The sequence below is a fragment of the Branchiostoma lanceolatum genome, chromosome 1 (assembly GCF_035083965.1).
Source record: "Branchiostoma lanceolatum isolate klBraLanc5 chromosome 1, klBraLanc5.hap2, whole genome shotgun sequence".
NCBI classification, from domain to species: domain Eukaryota; kingdom Metazoa; phylum Chordata; class Leptocardii; order Amphioxiformes; family Branchiostomatidae; genus Branchiostoma; species Branchiostoma lanceolatum.
This window is the reverse complement of record NC_089722.1, coordinates 18,176,467-18,195,372: the sequence shown is the minus strand read 5'-3', so window position 1 is coordinate 18,195,372 and position 18,906 is coordinate 18,176,467. Positions and strand designations below refer to the sequence as shown.

General features: G+C 39.0%; 1 protein-coding gene across 1 annotated transcript in view; it reads left to right on the top strand.

Moving 5' to 3' along the window:
* LOC136445852 (inositol polyphosphate 5-phosphatase K-like) overlaps positions 1-18,548 on the top strand; it is a 46,511-nt gene extending 27,963 nt beyond the window's left edge. The window contains exons 10-12 of the mRNA XM_066444081.1: positions 3,308-3,445; positions 3,998-4,186; positions 15,970-18,548. Coding sequence (XP_066300178.1) covers positions 3,308-3,445; positions 3,998-4,186; positions 15,970-16,584 — 942 coding nt within the window. The 3' untranslated portion in view covers positions 16,585-18,548. The remainder of the gene's footprint in view (positions 1-3,307; positions 3,446-3,997; positions 4,187-15,969) is intronic.
* Positions 18,549-18,906: the final 358 nt, after the last annotated feature.

Below are 18,906 nucleotides of genomic sequence, written 5' to 3'. Positions count from 1 at the left end.
GCACGCTCTATGATAGCCCCTCTGCTACATGGCACACAGTTATGTTGTATTTCTTTTATTAACCTTGTCAACATGATGTGCAGTGTTTTTAGGAACCCTCCCATTTGAATTCCCAAAATTGCCACTTTGAGAGTTTTGATGGTTGTGATGCATCCAGTGACTAGACAAGTCTTACAACATATTGCTCTTCTGTATTGCTCTGGGAATGCGGTAAATGCACTCCGTGAGCTAGCGAATCTGCTATTGTCGTCAACGGTTACTTCTGTATAACAGCTGTGATAAAAGCTTTGGAAATAGTATAAGTCAGAAAGCTTTATGGTACGTATTTGCAAAAGCTGAGTACAATATCAATTTGAAAGAAATAAACTGTCATGATATACATTAACTATGAGAATGTTACCAGGAAACTTATTTTCATTTATCTTGAAGCTTTTATCAGGGCACAACAATAGCAATTTGCAAAGGCTGAGAGTAGTTTGTAGTCAACTGTCATTAGTATGAGAAATTTACCTGGAAACTTAAGATCATATTAAGATCTTGAAGCTTTTATCAGGGCACAACAATAACAATTCTTTTTTGTTCCTGAAGGTATTGTCCTTTTAGTTAGATTAATCATCTGATGCTGATTTTAGGACATTAACATATCCCTAATGGCATACTTGTACAAATGTCATGTAAATCTAGATCTAGATGTCCTGAGTTTGAATCCCAATGTTTTTTCTGATGCATATGTCTCGCACTTGGAAAATTCAAGGCACTTCACATGAAATTTACCACTTAGGCCACACCATTTTAATTTCTTGGTAAACAGAATTTTGAAAAATATGCTAGATTGGAAAATCAACAGGAAAACATAATCTCACAGGAAAGTTTGTACTTTGGTGCACACAATTTCAGGGAGTGAACAGGGTCGGGTGCAAGTTTTCAACCCAGCCTTCTGTTTTCATGATTTTTTGTTGTTGCTACAATTAAAAAGAAATCCGTTAACCAAGAAATTAAATTGGTATGGCGAAAATAAGTACAGTGTAATTAGTTTCGGTCAGGCCCCCTTTCTACTAGATGGCAATGGTTCACTCAGAGCAGAGCTAGGGTCGAGCAACTAAAATCTGAACTATGTGACCCTTGATTTATGGTTAGAATATGGCATAAAAATTAGAATGATTTAAAGGGCGACAAAGCATACAAAACGTAAAAAGATTCATTCATTATCTATGAAATCCGTTGAGCAACTTGCAAAATCTTTGGTCTCTCAGTGCTCACAGCTTCTAGTGGAAAGGGATGTTAGCAGCTAGTCTCTACCAGGCCGTCCTACGAGTGCATGGATCATAGAATATGGCAGAAAAGGGAATAATTACCCAGTAGAATCAGTCCACGGTGAAGATCACATTTCGCCCGGAGCCTGCAAGTGAAACCCTGGCAAATATTCTTCCTATAGCCGGCGTAGTTAGTCTGGTAGAGACTAGTTAGCAGCATAAGAGAGAGATGGGCTCTGCTTTCCATCATCCCAGGCCCTAGACTAGTCTCCATGTAGATGCAAAATTGGCCTCATTTCTGTTGGTCTTTCTATTTCGTGCTGTTTCCTTTATGTCACCAAGCAATTGTGGGACAAAAAAGAAAACGTGACAAAAATGCCTAAAATCACGTCAAAAACAAGTCGGAGCCAAACCTCTGCTTGGAGAGGAACCCAAAGACACCGTCAAGTAAAATTCATTACCCCTACAGGCTACAGCCCCTATATTAGACTTCAACCGTAAGTTTTTACTGTCAGTAAAACGCTACAGTAACTGTAATCTCATCTCCCCATGCCCTTGATACGAATGAATCCTCTGTTTTATAGTCCTGGTACATATAGACTGTAAATATATATAATTGTGGCCATTATTAGACCGTGTATATAATATTGATGACAACCATGTGTGCATAAATTTTCGTCCATTTAGGCCATACCAATTTAATTTCTTGGTTAACGGATTTTTAAAAAAAATACTAGATTGGAAAATCAACATGAAGACAGAATCTCAGAGGAAAGTTTGTACTTTGGTGCTCACAGTTTCAGGGAGTGAACAGGGTCAGGTGCAAGTTTTCACCCCAGCCTTCTGTTTTAATGATATCCTTGTGCTAAAGGAATCTGTTAACCAAGAAATTGAATTGGCGTGGCCTTAGAAAGAAAGTTTTTGACCATACTACAAATCATACATAGCTGCAAAATGAGCAATATGTGTGCCATAAATTTCACACAAATATCAGAAAACAGATGCTATGTAGAATGGCAAAGTCAATTCCAAAGTCAGAGATATAAGAAGTTTACCATGCTCTTGTGAGCTTAGTCATTTGTTCAACCTTCCTGACCACTTAGATTTCATAATGAAGGTAGCTTTATTTTTCTTTGCACACTTGCATTGGTTTTTGGGTCACAGAGAATGTCATCCAATGGCATATATTCAAATCAGTGTTATTGTGAGAAAAAATTGCATTACATAACACCTACCGTATATACAAATCAGTGTTATTGTGAGAAAAAATTGCATTACATAACACCTAACTGTATATACCGAGTGAAAGCCTGTTTTTCTGTCTGCAATTGAAAGTGTTATAAAATTATATGACCCTTTGCGATGGCCGTGTGAACCTGGTGACCCACCCTCGACCCCGGACGCTGATTTAAAATGGAGCATCCGTGGGGAAAGATAAAGGGCGTTATATTTCTAATCTGGAAGGTCAAACTGGGCTGAAACATCCATCCTTATCAATGATGCATGCACCTTTGACCTGGCCTTGAACTAGGGTAAAAGCTGGATGAGTACTTCTTTAAAGGAGACAAACATTAGAATATTGTGGACTGTACATGTACTTTATGCAACAATGAAAGGAATGTCTTTAATTTTGAATTGCATAAAAGATAGGTTTCCGAGGTTTGATATTTGAAAATGAGCACAGAACAATTCATAATCATATAACAAATGTAATGAGATAAATCAATTGTATTACATTATGCAGTCGCCCAGTCCTTACATTTAGTGCCATCTTGAGAAGCAAGAAGTTAATAAAGATACACAAGTCTTGTCATTTTCCATACATTGTAGATAATTATCTAGATTATAGGATACCACATTGTTACATCAGATTCTGATTGTAATTCTGTACTCATTATTAAGTTATCACCATGACCATTTGCCGTGTCCTAAATATGTAGTGGAGTCATGGCAAAAATAAAACCACCACGAAAGTTTCAAGCTTCGCAATAGATTATTCAACAGTTGAATTGCTCAATTGCAATAAAAATACCAAATTGTCTTTCTAATTTCAGGTGGACCTGAACAAAAACCAGCCCCTGGTGCGGTTTGAACCGGTCAGGAACTGGATGTGTGGCTACAAGGGTGTCGCCTCCTACTCTGTCGTGATGGACATCCCCACTAGTGGCTGGGACTGGATAGGGCTGTACAAGGTGGGCAATCTCATGTCATTTCCAGCCATTTAGATTTACCCCAGTCTGTGTACAGAGATGTGTCTGTTTGTTTGTTTGTTTGCTTGTGTGTCCGTGACTATTTGGATGCAGTAGAGTGGCTGGTTTCCATATCCTAAGGATGTAGAGGACCTTTGACACTGACAGGAAGTTAGGTCAAAGGTCTCAAGAAGGTCCCAGAATAGAGAATCTCATTTCCTGCCTTTAATTTCCTTCCTGCTATATAGATGCATGTCTGTTGCCTTCTGGGAGCCAGTGGCGAAAATGTATTAGACTTAGACTTAGAATCAGAGAGAAACTCAAAACTTTATTATATCATTCTGATAATCTGAATAAAAGATTGAAGATTGGTGTTATGCCCAGCTATACCCAAATCTCAAAATCAAAGAACGAACTACTCAATACACGTAAGTCATGATCAATAGAACCCTTTTAAGCATTACTGTAACACTGAATATTTTTGTCATACAATGATACAGGAACTTTTCTATTTGTGACTTAATAAATGCTCATGCCCCCCTCGCTTTTCTTTAGGTGGGTTTCTGCCACCCCAAGGACTACCACACTTACGTTTGGGGGGATTCTGCAGGCTTTGGGAAGGGCAAGAGAGGCTGCCTGGTGTTGTTTGAGCCTCCCTACATGCCTGACGAGCCGGGCGTTTACCTGCTCTGCTACTGGAGCACACACTATGACTGCATCATCGGTGTCAGTGAGCCGTTCGAGGTTTGTCTTAACTTTTTTTTTTTTGTACTGAGGTTTTTTTTTGTGTGTGTCTGAATGTTTTTTTTTTCCATGTTCTTCTCTTTCAATCATCCTACAAAAAAATACAGACGCTCATGACACAGGCACAGTAATCAAAACAAATATATAACACAGAATAAACACATTTCTAAAACTCCAAAACAATATTAATTATGAAAATATCTGCGTCTGAATGATTGTGTTCTTGACAATGTGTGTTTGTAATTTGAATACATTGCCAGTAGAATGGCAAGAAGAGAGTAAGAAGATGAGGTCAGACTTTCGGGGGAGTGACAGGAAGTATTGTTCAGATGTGGTTTAACTTTTCATTTCACAGGAATAAGTGTGGTGGGTTCTTTAGATGTGCTTGAGGTGTGATTCTCCCTCAAACACGGAGTCTCCAGCTTTGCATCCAAGAAGACGTCCCTCACTGATTAGCTAAGGGTTCACCTGTGATTGAATTAAGTGAGGAAATAGGACCTGGTTCATTTTCCAAGGGCACAACACCGAGGCCTGCCAGGGATTCAAACCTAGTCAGATTCCAAGTCAACAAGCCTAACCACAAAATCACCTTGCCACCTTAAAAAGGCTTTATTTTGGGGATGAAGCTTCATGAATTTACCATGACTAAACGGTTCGCTGCACACCTTGCAGCGTGTCTGCTATCAGCCCAAATCATCATCACAAACTCATAATAAATGTATCTCCATGGACCAATCAAGACGTATAGTCATATAAAGACTGTAATAATCACCAGTAGATATCGCTATAAATCTTCCACAAATCTCCTCGCTGTTTGGGCCGATTAACGACCCATGCTTATGGCCTGTGTTTGGGAACAGAGTCACTGATTTCTTGTGATAATTACAACCGTTATAGTTCATAAAGTTTTACTACAGGTATAATTTCTTTGATGCAAATTTGTCATGAAGACAATGAACATTTTTTTTCGTTTTGTTTTATGACTTGATGTACTGTTTTTTATGAATCTCAAGTCTTGACTAAGTTTTTGACTTACATTAGAACACTTAGTTTCTACTGTACTATCAAGACATAACATCAGTTACAGGTGCAGAGGTTTATTAATTAGTACCTGAACTATTTGACAAATCATTTAGGTTATCTGTGGTCTTCAAAGATGATAAAAACATGAAAAAACAGAGAATATTCAATATTAAGACTCATGCAGAGAACCTAATGCTTTTGAGCTAAATTTTTATCTTTGCAGAAGGAGTAACACTTTTTTAGTGACTGAATAAGTCAAGAAGTGATATACATGTCGAGTGTACATCTATTCAGCTTCTTGTTCCAGTATTTTGGAGCTGTGCCTAAATGATTTTTGCAGTACCAGTACACATCCCTCATCATCATCATCTTGTTGTGAGAGACTGTCGGCACCCTCCTCCTCCAGTCCTCCCTGTCCTCCATTGCTCTTGGCAGTTCTTCTAAATTGCAGCCTGCATCGTCACACAGCTGCTGTATGTGGGTTATGCGAGGTCTGCATACACTTGCATGTCCATGTTTTGGTGCAAAAGAATGTCGCTGATGATCATGACATGTATAGTGTGTGATTATGGTTTAAATGGGCTGTATATGGATAGGATTTTGAAATACTGCCGCTGATATTCTCTTCTACTTTTTAGATCAATCCCTTCACACTTAACATCCATTACTTGTTCTTCTCTATCAAAATGTAGTGCTTAATGATTGTAGAGGGGAGCATTTAGATCAAATATTGATGCTGAAATAATCATCTGTGCACAGACAGGTTAGATTTATCAGAACATGAAGCGAAATTTAATGCATCCCAACGTGGTATCATGACAGTAATTCGATCACATTTTGTAGACAATTGCCCCAGTCGATTGAACTGCTCTTAAGGAAAACTCTGTCTTCAGCTTTGACAGCTACCTGTGATTGTGATCATTGGTAAAGAATTTTATGGTATCGACTGGATGTAGATGTCTGATGCTAATGCACTGCAGCCGGGATCCTTGGTGGCTTGTATCAGCTACAACATCTGGCAACGTTGATCCACGTATTCAGACTGCATGGACGGATAGGGCCCAACAGAGCTGACCAGAGCTCATAACGAATTGTACAGCAGGCCTTTTCATATCAAGTAAAGCAAAGTCTGAAAAGTCTTCATAATGTCATTGATATGATGAATAACTTTGCAAACTTTGTCAAGTTGACTTTTTTGATAGCATTTTAATCCTTTGCAGGCCTAGGCCAAAAAAGTTGTCATATCAAGTAAAGTGGTGCATCCAAAGTCTCCATAATAGCATTATATGATCATTGCCTATTGATATAACAGAAGTTCTGTTTCTAAGCAACAATTAAAATAAATAAATGTCGAGAGTCTATAAAAGTACAAACTTTGCCCAACTTTGCCAGCTTAACTTTTTTCATAGCAAATCTGAATGGGTGTGCCAAAAAAATGTGTCAAAAAACAAGGTACCAAAATGTTGAAAGAGTCCTAACGGGAGTTGATTAAACATTGTGTGATGTTAGCAAATAATACATGTTTCATTCTACTTGCATTTCGAACAAAGCTAGTTAAAGGCTTATTAACTGTATGACATCAACACTATAGATATTTTGAATAAAATCATTCTTAAGTATGGATTTCAAAGTTTTGCAAAAACATTTACATCAGGGTAGATGACTTGAATCATTACCTGAACCATAGTTACTGTAGTGTATTTTAAAAGTGAGCTGCACAGTATACAAATTGTGCTTCTCATGATCTCTATCTTCTCCACCCACTCATCAGTCTCTGAGTCAGAGAACGATATCCTGTATCTGTATTCGATCTTCTCTCTCGTCGAGGGCCTACGGGAAAACAGTTTCCCCCAACCCTGAAGTGTTTTGTTCCATTATCTCCCAAGCCTATCAGGTTGAGCCATCTCCAAACAAACCTGTAAGCTTGCTGGAGATACATTATTATCCATCATGCGAGTCCAGACAAATGACAATTGGTTGAACACAGCGTAATAAAGGCTTACTTGAATTGTCATCTGGGATGAAAGTTACTTTCAAAGTAAGCTTTCGTAAAGATTTCGAAGATAACTTCTTGCTGACTTATACTTTAAAGTCTAAAGCCCTAATGTCCCTTCTACCAGACTCAGGTGTGCCTATAAAAAGTATTTTTATGAATTTCACAGAATTCATATGAGTTTTACGGAACACATACAAATTTTGAGGAATTCATACGATCCACTTAACTATTAAAGAAACATAATGAATGTTACAGAATTCATACGATCCACTACTAAAGGTTTGACTGTACCAGTTCTTGTTGCCAGATATTTCTGATGGATAGTTGACTGTTCCAACAAGCTCAGTGCTTTGAATGTACAATTTTCTGTAGCTTTAATAAGCATATCAGCAAGGCTTAGCCCTTTGTTAGAGCTCCGGGCTAGTTAAACATCCTGTCTGCACGTACAACAGTCAAACCAGGAGATAGAATAGATAAATCTAACAGAAAGGTTTGCGTAACATGATTTAAAGCGTGCAATGCTAAGCCTTACATTTTTCATGTATCTGTTATCTAAAACCGCACACATCTCTATTGGGGCAGGAAATGCCACCTGCATATGATGTCGCTAACTTAAGAACCAAATGTACAATCATTAGAATTCACCAAGAAGAAATTTGCAGTGGTAGCGACACTTTGCAACATTTTGCTAGCCTCTGTTACAGGCTTCTCCCATGGCGGTTACAGGATCCCAAGCAGATACAGTCTCCACGCAGATACGGTCTCCAAGCAGATATGGACTCCTATAATCTGGCCCCAATAAGTTGAAAAATTGCCGCGGGAGAAGCCTACAATGGAGGCTAGCCTATTGCAGCCATTGCAGGTGACAAATTGGCGCAGATTGGCAAAGTTTCACGCTGGTTTGTGCCACTTTGCGAAAGTATTTCGCTAAATTTGGCGTAGTTTAAGGCACAGCCCACAGAGATACGTGCTGTAGGCTCCAAATGTGACAGGTTTAAAAGAAATTGATATTTGTTGAAGAGAGGGTATCAAATCCCTCAGCCCACAACACAAACAGATGCATCAGAAATTCTGGTGTTATAATAATACTGTTATAAAGTCTCATCCTAGTCTCGTGTTCTCGCGAGACTAGGTCACTCCATGATCAAGATGTACAGTAGACATCAAAAACTTGGAGGTGCGTATGTCGTTACCTTTTCTAAAGTCACTGATTGATGAATATTCTTGGAACTGAGTGTTATAAAGTAATACTGTTCTTAATGTGATACATCAAAACGGTGTACTTCCTAAAATCTGAGTTGTGACGCAAAATTTGTCTGGTGTACATGTAGGTGATTTCAAATGTTTCCTGCACCAGTGCAAGGTATGCCTACCTGCCTATGTGCTCAGGCCAGAAACTGGCCCCTTGCTTTCAAGGAGGATCCTCCAAGCAGTCCTGTCCCTTGCCCTAGCCTCTGCTTCCCGACTGTTTAAGCCCGTGTCCTTCACAACTTGGTATGCAGAAAAACTATTTCAAGCCCTGCCTGAATATTGTCCAAACTTAGCTTCAGTTTGGCGATAGGGAAGATACTAGCAGTGACACGTTGAGAAGTCGTATATATGCCACACGGTTGTAGACTAAGTGATAACACCGAAAACACATAATTCATTCTTCTGTGCTTACAGATAAGGCTCCAACTGATATCATGATATTCCCTGGACTGTTACAATATTGAAGCTTACATCTTGGTGATAAGAACATGTATTTTAATGATGGTTCAGTTTCAGTGCAGTTTATTTATTTCCAGTGGCGTGGCACACTCCTGTCAGTGAACTTTTTTATTGGTTTTTATTGTTCAGAAATTACCCGCAATGGTAACCTTTCTACTACTGAATTGATGCAGGGTTTACAGGTTTCACACAATACACAACATATTATACATAATTTTATCTTAACCACACTTGCATTATGTGGAACTGTCGCAAGGGTCTGGGCGGCCACCAGGTGACCTCAATACGATCTTCCCCAACCAAAGTCAGGTACCCATAATGGTTACACCTGGGTGGAGTGAGGAAAGTTGTGTAAAGTGCCTTTCCCAAGGGCACAAGATCGGTGACATGACAGGATTCGAACTCGGGACCTCTTGGTTCTGAGCCGAACGCTCTGCCGTTGCGCCACATGACCCAACTGAAGTGTGATAACGGGCTTACAGGTGACATGAGGACAGAGTTACACATTTGGCATGAAGAGACAGAATTACAAACAACAATATCACTTTTAGTTAACTGACTTACAGGATTCAAATATCACAGGAATATGATGTTTATTATATACTGTATAAACAGCCAGTTGAATTGTCTCTTGGCGATGAAATGAATTTATTTCCTTCAAGTTGGTTCTCAGACATTTGTTTAGCAAAAACACATCAAACAGGCATCACTTTAAATCTGGAACAACACTCTAAATCCGGAAAAGTTTCATTATAGTGTCATAGTTTGAGAAAAAAACATAACATCGTAGAATATGACTTAGTATACGTTACCAATTACGTGGGTAAAATCGATAGGTCCCTGGGGTCTTGGTCAGTTCTGCAGAATTCTGAAAACCATCTTCAGAACTCTGCAAGTCATCTGCAGAATTCTCCATCTAAATTAGATTCAAGAGAACATTCAAGATGAAAACAGTGGGCTAGAAGGAAAACTGACAATATTCACTGTGTTCTTAAATCCGAGAACCTGAAAATTAGAGTGGTGTAATCGTAGGTTTTAGATTATATTTCATTTAAGTTCTAAGATTTCCTGTACCACTTGGGAGTTTGCTAACAAGGTTACGTGACTGTATATCATTGCACACTCAACGCTCTTGCAGTTACAGCTATTTCTGATGGTGGAAAGTCGTAAAGATATGCAGACGTTTTTGTCACAAAATCAGATTACGTCAATGCATGGATGTTTTTGACCTGGCCAATCTTTAGGCACTAAAAAGAGTGATTATTATGGAGAAGCGGGTTGAAGATAATTTGTGATCTGCATAATTGCCTCCGTGTATAGAGAATTTTGTTTTCGTGTGTCTGGATGTTTATGTTCTTGTGTCTTTGTAGCTATCTTTGTAGCATGCGTAGTCCAATGGTTAGCGATCTTGCCTCTGGAACTAGGAGCCCCGGGTTCGATCCCGGCTGTGTCGTTCACCTGACATGCAGGCTACCGGAAAAGGTCGCAGTCCTTAGGACGGGGCGTTAAGCCGTGGTCCACTGTTCCTTGTGCTTGTCTAAAAGAGCTAGGGGAATTTCCCCGGTACAATGAACCTGTAAATAGTCTGTATATAGCCTCTCTTCCTGTTATGACCAGTGGAAGATTAGCTCATCTGTTCATTGAGTTCATTTGAGCTAAACTGGTTCAAGAACACTTTCCTTTTCCTTTCCTTTTAACTGAATGCACTGTCGGAAGGCAGGGAGTGAGTGGGAAAAGTCACTGCAAATTATCAGACTTGCAGGAGTGACAGGAAGTAGAGTTCAGAGGTGGTAGAACTACATGTAGGCATATATCAGACATGACAGACATTCCAGGTCATGGGGTCAATGGAAGAAGCTACTGCTTCACAGGGAGGTATTGTTTTGGTCTGCCTGTTTGTGTTTTTGCACAAAGAAAATATACATTCAAAAAGTTTCAAGTCTGGAAAATGCAATTGTCAAGTGCAAGTTGGAGTATATATGGAATCAAACCTGTCTTCAATATCAGGATAATTGTAGTGATTGATGATCCCTCCTTTAATCATTAATGTCCTTATTGCATTTCATATTGTTAGTGTTTCCAATGTTGATAGTTTCAAGGACAGGGCTGTATATTTCATCCATCACAGCATGTTAGTCTCAGAGATGGTATCAAAAGAGCTGCTTTTCGGCAGTGATTGGTCATAAAAGATGTCATAAAAGATAACGCTCTACAGAGTTGTGAATTTCTTCCACATATTGAAGTTACAGTTCACCGTATTTTACTGCTTGCACCAGGCTGAATTTGCTTTCAGCGCTTTTGCCAAAAGCTAGTCATACACTAGTCAGTCTACATGGTTTGATGTGCACCAAGAGGGTTTTCAAACTTGAAGAAATTTTTTCATAAATCATGAATCACTATAATACCATGCAGGACTGTTATATAAAACTGCTACCTGGAAGCTATGAGATAACAATATCTTCATTTTGTACAAAACTGTCAATGTACAATCATGATAAACTTGGTGTCGTCAAATGGGCGAATGGCTATGCTAGCGGACACGAGATCCAGAGGTCACAGGTTTGATTCCTGGCATTACTGCCTAGTTGTGTCCTTGGGAAAGGCAGTTGACACGACTTTCCTCACTCCAGCTAGGTGTAAAAATGGGTCCCTTACTTCAGTTGGGGATGAAAAAAATGGTGGAAGGAGAGGGATGGGCTCAGCCTTCAAATACCGGTTCCTAGACACAGTTCAGTTCAGTTCAGGTCGTCCTCATACGAGGTGCCATTCACAATGTCTAACCATGCATTTCTATCAAGCATGGCGGCTAGCAGGTTGTAGTCCTTTAACCCAACCTCCTCCTCCAAGACTTTCTTAAGTGTCAGGTTCGGTCGTCCCCTTTTTCTCTTTGCATCAGGTTCAACCCACGGCATCTACGGTTTAAAAAAGGCTATGAATTACCTTTACCTCATAATACAGCAAAAAGTGTCCAAGTTTGTAGAATTGAAGCATGTCTTTTCTTTGCTTGGTTTGTAACTTTTACTACATTGTACTTTGCATGGTGTCTCAGAACACTGACATCATTTCCAGATTCGCTTATCAGTAGAGCAAGATTCAGTTTATGGACAGGAGGCACTATAGCAATGAAAAGGTGCATCTGATAAAACTTTTACAACTCTCTAAGGATGGTACCTGCCTTGTACAAGTTGTAAATGTCATAAAGATATTGTACGATATATTTCTATGCGATATTGTCTTGTACCTTTTAAGGGTGATAAAATGCAACTTGCATTTTCAGGGCTGGCATGTCGCTTCAAGCAATATGCTTTTCTTTTTAGGAAAGTTTTATGATGAAAGCTTTGTAGAAGAAGAGTTCAAGGTGTTGACATTAGGGGACACACTACAAAACTTTGTGTTTTCATGAAAGATACCTTATGTGTTTGCTACCTCATGTTAAACTTTCATTTATATAAGATCACAGCAAATAAACTTTATGAATGATATATCATCTATAGACTCCGAATCTCATGCTTGAGCGTGAAAAAAAACAAGATGGGTAAAAGACTCAAAATGTCTAAATTTGTTAATTAGAAACCATAAACATTATATATAGCAAGAAATGATTATGAAACATGGTACATGTGTATCAGTAAACAAGTCTTTTATTTCTGTTTCAAGATCTAAAGATGCAGAATTAGTGACAATAGTGCGGTAGCTATAGCCTTGTCTCACTACAACTACACTCTAGGCTACTGCACTAGTTCCACTTCAGTACACTCATATTCATCGGACATACTTTTCCATGTTCGATATTTCCTTATTATGCTGACCACTGCCAGAAAGGAAGGATACTTTTTCTGTCTTTTTTTCCGGCAAAAACCAAATTCAATTTTTCCTAATGCATATATATGGATGTCATCCATGAAATTTGCTTGCTGTGGCCAAAACCTTATTAGATAAGATATGTATTTGAAAATATTGCTCATGGTGTGTTCCATAAAGCTATACAATGCTTTGCTGGTAACCTTGAAGCCGTAATAAAAGTTAAGAGGGAAGTTTGTGTTATCTATGCTGCGAATCTGAAGAAATAAGCCCCAGACGACTTGGGAGAATTGCTGAAGATGTTATCTGAGTCTCATCCCATCTGCAACCTTCCCCTCAAGACAAAAGATCTAATCTAAGAAATTGGATCTTGTCTTAAGCTGGCAGTAATGAATATGCCTCCGGCTAGAACGTCTTAACAGGGAGGAGTTTTACAGGCATAATTCTGCCCTGTGAATTTGGTTATATTTGGGGCTTAAGTAAATATTTGGGGCCAGTAAATGTTTCTTATTATGTTGTAAATGTAGCATTGTTTTGGGAGCTCTTATTGTTATTTTTTGATGTCAAATCTGTCATTTCAAGGTTAGGAAAATATGTTTTTATAGATTCCATGTCATGAAGTTCAAATTTTTTGACGTACGGGGTTAAATTTTTTTCCATCCCACATGAAAATTTCCACCCAGGGACGGAGGGACGGATTCTGGAGACAGCCCTATTATGAGAGATATAGCAATATGGAGATGCAGTCAAAAGGCTGGTTGAAAGCAAAGAGAATCGTAATACCTACCGTCCTTTTTTTTCAGGAATTTTTTCAGGACCGTAGTGAAAAACTTAACATTACTCTTCCTAGCCACTGTGTAGAACAAAAGCTTAAAGTTTCACCACTTCAGAAACAGTAATGATACCAAGGATAGATGGCAACAATTTAGATACAGAAAAAAAAACGGGGCCTTTGACAATGTCAGCCATCATATCTACCCATAGATGGCCGGGGACTGCCGCTAAAGCTTTACAGTACATTTTGGATATCAACAATATGATGGAACGATGATGTTTGATGGCACTACAAGCCATTTCACCCGGTCGTAAACCGGAGGGAGCAATGGGGAAATCTACCAGATAAGAATCAAATGGGTCCCAGAGGGCTGTGTGCATTTGTACTTGGGACAATCTTGTTTAGGCTTGTTTAGCCCTAATGGTTGGAGAGCTGGGGAGGGTTTCAGAAGTTCATGTGCCATTTCCTTACCTACGCTGTTAGATGTGCGAAGGTTAGACGTGACAGGTCATGTGGTATAATATAATCAGGTTATGAGTCCAAGATCTTTACATTGTTCTTTGTCCAATTCTTTGTGTCGGAAATAACAGACAGACAAGAAATGATACTGTTTTCACTCACAATTGTGCAATGTAAGGGGATGCAATGTAATAAAACAGTCTAGATCTTACCAACAAGCACATCACCTTTGCAGAAAAGAAATGATGATTTGAACCTTTGAGACTGCCCCCTGGTGAGGTAACGGTCAGGTGTAATGGTACTCACAATCAAAAGGGCCAAAATGGAACTTTCACAAAAACCTTGCATGATTTAGCAGTTGTAACCTTTTTTATGTTCAGAAAAAGCTTCTGGGGCGTCTTTATGGCCATGGATATTTTGCAAGTTGAGGTCACAGAAAGGCTGCTGACATTTGCTTCTTTTCTGTTTCATAGCCAGAAAATCAACCACTATTAAAGTCTTGCACTCTACATTGTATAAAAGAATAGAAAAGAAAAAAATCAGTGTCAAAAACTTTAAGAAGAAATTATTCAATGATATTTCAACACTATCCATAGCCCCATGGTGCTTCATATTTGAATTCATGATTGAAACATACGTGTAGCTTAACAGTACTGTAATTTCCTTTAAATTTGCAGTGAGATGATTTCGCAGTAGGGAGAAAATGGAGTGGTGGTTTTACATTCACGAAAGTTCTATACAGTCTGCACACACAAACTCATGCTGTAACAGTGGTTTTAAGTTCACTGTGAAGGCATCACCGCAAAAACTATGAACATTAAACCACCATAAAAATTTCAAGAATGACAGTATTTCCTGCAGGGATTTGTGTCCATTATCTGCACTTTTGCTGTAATTGTCCACAGGTAGAAGGCACGGCTTGAAGGGGAATTATTGCATCGATCATCCCCCTCTACTGCTCTAAGCTTTAAAGGCTCTGTGAAAGCTATTTGATTCCTCGAATACTGCATATCCTTCCCAATTCTCCTGTTGCCCATCAAGCTTAAGCCCTTTGTGTGTAACACTCTGCAGTGTTTTCTGGTATCTTTTTGTTTGAATTCATAATCCAATCCTACAAGGTATATGTGTGTGTGAACTGAATCAGAATGGAGCTTCTCCACGTATGCTTCCTGTGGGGCTAGACATGACAGTGAACTCAGTGCCTCATGGGCGAATAAAGACTTGTAGATTTCATTTAGGTACTTAACATGATACGATAGAACTAGAATGAATTCTATTTGTTTTCAATTATCTTTGTTTCAAACTTGCTTTTAGCTTATGCACTAACTCTTAAACAGTGTGCTTGCCCAATATTTTATGATACTCTCTGGGTACCGTAGTGTTGTGGTTAGGGCTGTTGACTAACCGTTAGAATATAAAGGCCGTGGATGCGATTCCCTGGCGGATACCAATGTTGTGCCCTTGGGAAAGATGAAAATGACTACCAAGATTTGGGATGTTCTCTCGCCTGGGACGTAAAGCTGGAGGTCACGTGTTTGAGGAGAGCCACACATCAAGCACGTTTAAAATCTCACCCACTTATTGAAAAGAGTAAGGAGTGAATGGATCAAACCTCTTACAGTCCTATCTTAGGCCACACCAATTTGATTTCTTGGTTAACAGATTTTTTATTTTTTCATTTTAGCAAAAGGACATCATTAAAACAGAAGGCTGGGGTGAAAACTTGCACCTGACCTTGTTCACTCCCTGAAACTGTGTTCTCCAAAGTACAAACTTTCCTCAGAGATTTTGTTTTCATGTTGATTTTCCAATGTTCACCAAGAAATTAAATTGGTGTGGCCTTATGCAGCTAATTTACCTTAAACTGTACACAACTGGTGTGTTCCAGTTGAAAAGTAGTTTACTGCTTATGCAAAAGCAACAAACAATTTTTCAGTGCAAGATAACTTTATGATCATCACTGATTTATGACGCCGTCTATTCAACTAATTTCTTCATTTCATTTCTTGCCCCTAACAGATCACAAAGCCTCCACAGTTGGAAGAGGCCATTGACGCCCTGACATTCGACAAGCAGCGGCGCTCCAGCAGTAGCAGCAGCAGCACCTCGACAAGCAGCGCGGACACCGCCAGCGAGGCGGACATTCTCAACCAGGTCGACGCAGAGCCAACGGTAAACACCGAAGACAACCGGGAAGAAAACGTCACAGAAATGGAGAGGCATGAGGGAAGGATAGAGCAGGGCAAAGAGGAGGCAACAAACGTACTCGCCAAGTTAGATTCAGGACCAACAGCAAACGCTGACGACAATCAAGAACAAAGCATCGCTACTACAAGTGAGAAAACAGAGGGAGTGATAGAGCAAGGAAAGGAGGAAGTTCAGATGAAGAAAAATAGTAAATCTGACCTAGAAGTAGCATCAGAGGTGACCCAGAAAGAAGAGGAAGCAAGAGAGGACCAAAAGTCTAAAGAGGATGAAGAACACAGAGAGAGTACAGAGTCACAGTTGCCTGTGGAAGATAAAACAACCTCTGCAGAGTCTCAGGCATTGGCAGGAGATCAAGAGAATGAAGAAGAGAAAAAAGAAGGCACAACCCAGATATCACAGGAAGAAGAGAGTGTTGATGCTGAATAGGATGAAACCTACTAGATCATCAGTTGTAGAAGAGGGGGAAAGCTAAAGAAGATACTAAAAGGGTTCCCTTCCTATCATATGTTTACTGTCAGGAATTCTTGCCAGATCCTTAGAATGGAGGATGAAAATATGTGTGCTGCGTTAAGGATTGTGAACGATGGGTTGGTGGAAAGAGCAGTCCAGTACTGACGGTGGAAAATTTGGTCCAGTCATGGTGAAGGATGGTATATTTGTGTTTTGGAAATAGTGTTATGCAGACAAATGGTATAGTGAACTGTGTGTAGTGCAGGGAATGGCTCTTGTGTTGTAGGCTCAGTGGTGATGGTATATGTTCCGTAAAGACTGAAATTGTAAGTGCTAAAGTTAGAAAACTTGAAATATGAGGGGAAAAGGACTTTAGATCTCTACTACATCTAGATCTATAACTTTGAAGGTACTAGTATCACAAAAGTAATTAGCAATACGTAATTACCCAGTGACAAATGTTCATTGTAACCTCATTGTGTTGCCTTGCTAATAATGACACTGTCAGTAGTTTACAAATACAAACATGTACTGTCAACCCACAAAGACATGATCATCTGAAACATTTAGAAAACAACAATACCTCAGACCAAGGGAACAACACATAAGTGTTTGAGGGCCAAAGACCATACAATATGTAATATACTGTCAGTAAAAAGTCACAGAAAGAAAACTATATCTAAAGAAGATTTTAAGAGCAGCTGGTATTTCGTAGCCTAGAGTCCAGCCTTGATTGCATTTGTCCGCCCACATCGCTAGCAGCCAACAAGTCTTGTTAGCCGCCAACAAGTCTTGTTGGTGGCTAGCAACGTTGGAAGCGGTCAAAAGCTTAACAAAGCTGGACTCCAGGCTAAGTATTTCAAGAGACAGTATTACAAACACATTTGTTGTATTGTAAAAGAAAATGTTTAAAGACATGCACTGATGTTTTTAGTGTCAGAATCTGTAGAAAAGCCAGTATAAATAATTTTGTAGCCATTCACTTTATGTGCTTGTATGGGGATATGTGAAAGTGATCTTGAAAGCTATGAATTGATATTTAACCAGTTTACAGATCAATTCATAGTTATTTTTTAAAAATACTTTGTTTGACTACAGATCTTGCTCAGTCACTGACAAAAGGTAGTGGATGCTACCCAAAATGTATGGCCGGTTATAAAATCTATTCAGTTGCTTTAGTAATGGCTATGTTGTTTGATGCTTGTAAAGTCTTTTTTTTAATCACGAAAATCACATTTACTATTCATGACTTTATTTACCACCAAAATGAACGTCTTTGGCCGGTTGTTATAATCCGTATGTATTACGGAGAATCTAAGTTGTTCTATATACATGTACTTGTATTTTATTCAAGTTTCATAGTTTTATGCATGGTGGAGATTTCACAAGCATGGCAATTATATTTTTATTAACTGCAGGAATTCTTATTAACTGCAGGAATGCTGAATGCTACAACAGAACATGCATGGTGTCATGCAAATAATGAACAACGAAACTGAGGTGCAAAGCGGTTTGGAATACTGTCAAACTCAAATTAATACACTGTATACCTTGTATAGTCAGTGCACTTGTTTAAGAAAGAGTACACATCGTTGCAAGAACTAACCAGGAAAAGTGTACACAAGTTCAAATAACTTAAAGAAATATTGTAGACAAGGTGCTTTTTGCTATGTTGAATTTTTCTATGCTTGAAATATCGTATCTTTAATAGGAGTGGATTTTTAGCTTATAGCCAGTTGTATTCTATATTTGTGGGACACTGCATTTTAGTGGAGCTTAATCGATGCATACGTTGTTACAAGTTCGTTATTTTGAACAAGGGTAAAGGGAGTACAATGGGGTACACATGTTATACGGATATACGGTAATATTGGTGGAGTAAGTGTTAATTAACACATTTAGGGTCAGTGAGTAGCAAATAAAAGAAAGTTCAACTTGTATTTAATTGTTCATAGTATATACTTTGTCAACAATTTACCATGCGCCTGCCTGCTCTACATTTTGTGTTGTCCACGTGTGGGATTTTTATGGAACAAACCCTTTGCAGATTTTCGTTTCTATGGCGTCAACTAAAGCCCCTGTCACACTTGTGCGTGTATGCAAGTCCGCATGAGTTGCGTATTAACATTTTTTTGGTTTAATTAAGGTTTGCGTGGAGGAAGTTGTTTTCTACTTTGACACCGTTGAGCAGTCTAGTTAGAAATGACTTCTTCGGCTGCAAACTTAATCTTAACCAAAAACATGTTAATGCACAACTCCTGCGGACTTGTATATACGCACAAGTGTGACAGGGGCTTA